We start from the raw sequence: 4501 nt of genomic DNA on the forward strand, positions 1-4501 counted from the left end.
CCTCTTCTCCCGCGGCCTCATCGGGGTGGGTGCTCTRCGGCGCTGCGGCTCAGCGGGCGCGGGGCGGCCGCGCAGGGCCCGGCCTTGCGCGCAGCGCAGCGCAGCCGCGCGCGCAGCTCCGCGGAGCCGCTGTCCGGACACGGGTGAAACAAGGTCGCTCCATCCTGGAGGCCGAGAAAACTCGAAGTTGCAAGACTGTTTTCTGGCGACTGAAACAGAACTTGCTTTTTATCGGATAAATCTCTGAAAAACAAAACTTCATCCTATTATACTTCCACACTCCCTTCTGTCCCTGACGGCAAACTGAATTCCGAAAACTGAAATACACACACACACCACGTTCTCCTCCCTCCCAGGACAGCTAAAGGACAGGACAAAATCTAAAGCTCTTTCAGAGTTGTTGCAAGTATTTCCATGCTCGCTTGAATATTATATTCGTTGAATTAATGTAAAATATCTCCCCGCCGGGACTCGCACATACTTTTGCAGGCAGTGTCTGTGAGCACAAACGTCCGGGCGTTTGCTTTTCAGCGAGCTAAAAGACGGGGTAGAGGAATGGAATATCAGAAAAGGGACACAATATCTACCAGGGAAGGATCGATAACGAGTCCTGGTACCATTCTCAGGAAACTTCCCACCGCTCCCCGAAGGAAGAGTGATAGATGGAAAATTGAGACTGCTGGGGAGGGAGCCGGCGGTCGCCCAGAAGCTGTGGGACGGCGGCGGTTCCTGTCTGCAGCCACACACAGGCGGAGGGGGCCGCTCCTCGGGGAAAATTTCCCTCTCCTCCAGGGACATTTCTAAGCSAGCTTGTCCGCCGCTGCACAGAGGGATTAAGGCACCTGAGAGCCGGGAATCGGGCATTTTGGAGGTAGCCGGCTCTGCGGGAGGCACGGAGGGAGCCCCAATCCCGCTTCACTGGCGAGCGCAGGGGTCCTTGCGGGTGCCCCCCGGCGCTCAGCAGCCGCCCTCGTCCTTTCACTGTCCCTCCAAGCTGCGCTTTTGTGTCTCATGSGGACAGGGGCATGGCAGCCGCGAACGCCCCTGTCCTTGCATTTAGTTTCTCTCACATCCCGCAGAAAACACGAGCGATCCCGGGAGGTGCCGCGGGATCTTGCAGCGTGTTAGAATCGGAATCGCTCTTCGCGAAACAAAAGCCCTATTTCATCCCCTGTGCTATAGCAGCCCTGCTTGGGCCGCTGCTCCTCCACCTGCCTCTGCCCACTTGTCCTTGCCTTTTCTTCAGAGCTGCCCCCAAGGTCTGTGACATCCTCCCACCTTGCCCCAAGTCTCTCTTTGCCCTCCGGGTTGTCCCCAGGGCTCTGCACGGTGCCGCTCCGCGCTCMTCCTCGTCCCGCCGCGGCCGCGCAGGGGCTGCATCTCTGCCATATCACCCTGGGAAATCCTGGCACCCGTGCAGGGCTCCTCGGCCTTCAGGAAGGGGCACAGGGAGGCTTTTGTACTTGCAAAAAGTATCTCGTCGTATTCGCCGTATGAGGATCCTTCTGCCTTAATAGCTCTTTGGCTATTAAGCAGAGGAAGGAGGGGGAAAGAAGAGGGAGAGTTTACTTAAAAAAAAAAAAAAAAAGAAAAAAAAAAAGAAAAGAAAGGAAAAGAAAAAACCCAAAGAATCATTAAAACCCAGCAGCTTCAAAGAGGGGCTGGGAAAGGAGGTGGGAGGGGGGTCACGTTTTATTTTGGCTCATTCCTTCCTTCGGCGGGAAAGCAGAGGAAACTGCAGCTCCGTGGAGGSGCGAACCCAGCGGAGCCTCCGCGGGGCCGGGAGCAGCCCCTTGCGCAAGGGCAGCTCTCCGGGGGCGATGCGCGGAGGCGGGAGCTGTGCGCGGAAGGAGAGCCGAGGTGAGCGCCCCGGGCCTGCGGGCACGGCGGCTGCGCGGAGCGGGGAAGGCGGCCACCCCCGTGGCCTCGGGGCGCCCCTGCGGGGAGCGGGGCTGCCCCAGAGCCTCTGCCCGGGCGCGGAGGGGGCGGCTGGGGCCGCGGAGGGGAGGGAACCGAACGGCTACTACCGGCGGCGCCCGYGATTCCCTGCCGAAAATGCGCTCCGACTACATTTCTGGGCGGAAAAGCAGCGAGAGAGCCCAGTTCAGAGAGCGGCCAGGTGCAGCCGCTTGCTCCCCTTTTTCCTGCCCCKCGAAGGGTGCAGCAGCCGCGGGAGGAGAGACCGCGAAGGGAAAGAGAGGCCCCGGGGCGAGCCGCCCGGGGGAGCGTGGCCAGCCCCTCTCTTGGACACCCCTCCGTGCAGGAGCAGAAGCGGGGTGCGGGACCCGGGCTCGCAGGTGGCCCCAGGCTCTTTAGCATCCCCCGCCGCTTTACTCTGCGAAGCCCTGGGGAAGCCCGCGGTGGATATGCGAGGCATCCGCATTTAGGGACCCTCCCTGCCCTGCCCGGCCACGCGTGGCCCCTCCGGGGGGGCACCCGTTGCTCCGCAGCCCCCGCACCCTCTTCCAATCTTCCCTCACTCCCCCACCCTTCCCCTTCAGTTCTTTAATTATTCCATACCTGAAAAAAATGCTCTTTGCCAGGCGGGTCACGAGCGATCAAGAGGCTGTTGTATATTATAATGTTTTCATATTCCTCTCGGCTCCCCCTGCCCTCTACCGACTCACTGTAGATGTGACCTTTGGTATTTCAGCCCACACTCAGCAGTTGAATGGAAACAAGTTGAGCACGTTCACTTCTGATAAACATTATCCTTAAACCACTAGAGACCCGGGTAGAGTAAACGAGCTTTTCCGACAGGACCACATCAGGAACACACATTGAGAAAGGGAAAGAAACCAAATATCCAGGAGATCAGAGGCGGGCTCGGCAGTGCAGGGTTGGGGGGGGGGGGGGGCAGACAGGTTGGAGGACACCGCGGGGGGGACGGCAAAGGACACGACCGGCACAGATGGGGAGGGAAGCGGCCCGAGCAGGGCGGGATGGAGCAGCGCAGGGTCACATCGGAGCATTGGGGTGACCTGGGAACCGCAGGGGTCCCGGCCAGGCTCACACAAACTGCCCCCAGCAGCACAGCCTCCGTCGGCAGAGCCGAGCTAAGGAAATAGGGGGAATAGGAGGAATAGGAGGAATAGGAGGAAAAGAGGAATAAGAGGTCTGTCGTGCAAGCGGCCGCACATCGCGGGGCAGAGCTGCGGTAGGGGCACAGGCAGCAGCCTGGCGCCTCTAAGGTAGGGACAATCTGTCTGCAAGAAGCGCGATGTTGTAAGGGATCCATCTAATTACAGTATTTCGGGCGGAAGGACCAATTCCTTGAGATCGAAGTTTTACGACAACACGCTCCCCGCCATTCTGATGTTATATTACGTAATTAATCTAATTAAAGGCTGGATCTGCGTCCAACCAGCTCAGTATATCTCCTCCCTTTAAGATTCTGCCGAAGAAGAGCAGCTAAAATCACGAGGGATGCTCTGACTTAAGCAAATGCCCGCGAGGTTCCCCGCGCGACGTGGGGTCTCCTCGCGGCGACGGTAACTGCCCGTGGCGGGGATGACGGTACCGGGGCTGGGGAAGCACCACGAGCGCGATATTCTGCACGTGCAATTCACATTTCAGGGGAAAAAAAAAAAAGAGAAATTTCATTGAAAAGTTGGGTTTGAATCCAATGCAGATGAATCAAAAGGATCTGCCGATATTCCAATCAAATAAGGTCTCGCCTGCCAAGGAGTCACGATCGCCTTCTTTCCACAAAAACCGAATGCAGCATGCCATTAATTTCTGGGCGATTTCCTGTAGTATCCTACTTATTCCCGTTATTGCACATTCACTGAGATACGTGCAGGCTCTGGCATCCAGCTCATTTAATTTGATTTTTATAAAAACATTCCTTACAAATATTTCACTTAAAAATTATATTCATACTGGGTTCACACACGTCAGAGACATCCAGATTATATTTTGCTCATTGATACTTTGTGCGCCTCAGTCAACATATTATTTATTTTCTTTTTTAGAAAATTCTTTTATAGAGTCCGTTTCTTCGAAACTCGATTAAGAAAAAGCTAATAAACAAACAAATAAAAATTCTCAGAGCATTGGAAAGCAAAACACGATAAATTCTTGGCCGGCGCTGAGAAGCCTATGATCTCTGTGTGTAACATGATGTATGGGAGATGTATGTAAAGGGAACACACACAAGCTGGCAGATCAGGATCCGTACGCCCGATGCCAAACCAAACACGTCTCCCTCTCCCTTCCACATACACAAACACACCATGACCCACACGCACTTTAATTCCTACCAGCTTTGTCTGTTTTTCTTTTAACTGTTAATATGTAGCAGTGTCTTTCACAAAGGTTGAGATCAGCTGCAAGGTGCTGACATTTTACAGCCAAACACGGTGCCATATTTTATATAGGGATTAAAAGAAACCCCGACCGAAACCGCCTCTCCTTCGGCGGCCGGGGACCCAGGACTCTGCTACCTCCTTTCCCGGGGCAAGAGAAGCTGCAGCTGATTTCGGGACCTGTCTGTAGCTCC

General features: G+C 55.5%; 1 protein-coding gene across 1 annotated transcript in view; it reads left to right on the top strand.

Annotated features, from left to right (window-relative positions):
* Nucleotides 1-2055: 2055 nt before the first annotated feature.
* Nucleotides 2056-4501, top strand: part of PAX9 (paired box 9) — a 21260-nt gene continuing 18814 nt past the window's right edge. Inside the window, exon 1 of the mRNA XM_026051853.1 lies at nucleotides 2056-2119. Within this exon, the coding sequence (XP_025907638.1) occupies nucleotides 2056-2119 (64 nt within the window). The remainder of the gene's footprint in view (nucleotides 2120-4501) is intronic.

Source organism: Nothoprocta perdicaria, unplaced genomic scaffold, assembly GCF_003342845.1.
Source record: "Nothoprocta perdicaria isolate Ctin4 unplaced genomic scaffold, notPer1 scaffold_8, whole genome shotgun sequence".
In the NCBI taxonomy this organism is placed as follows: domain Eukaryota; kingdom Metazoa; phylum Chordata; class Aves; order Tinamiformes; family Tinamidae; genus Nothoprocta; species Nothoprocta perdicaria.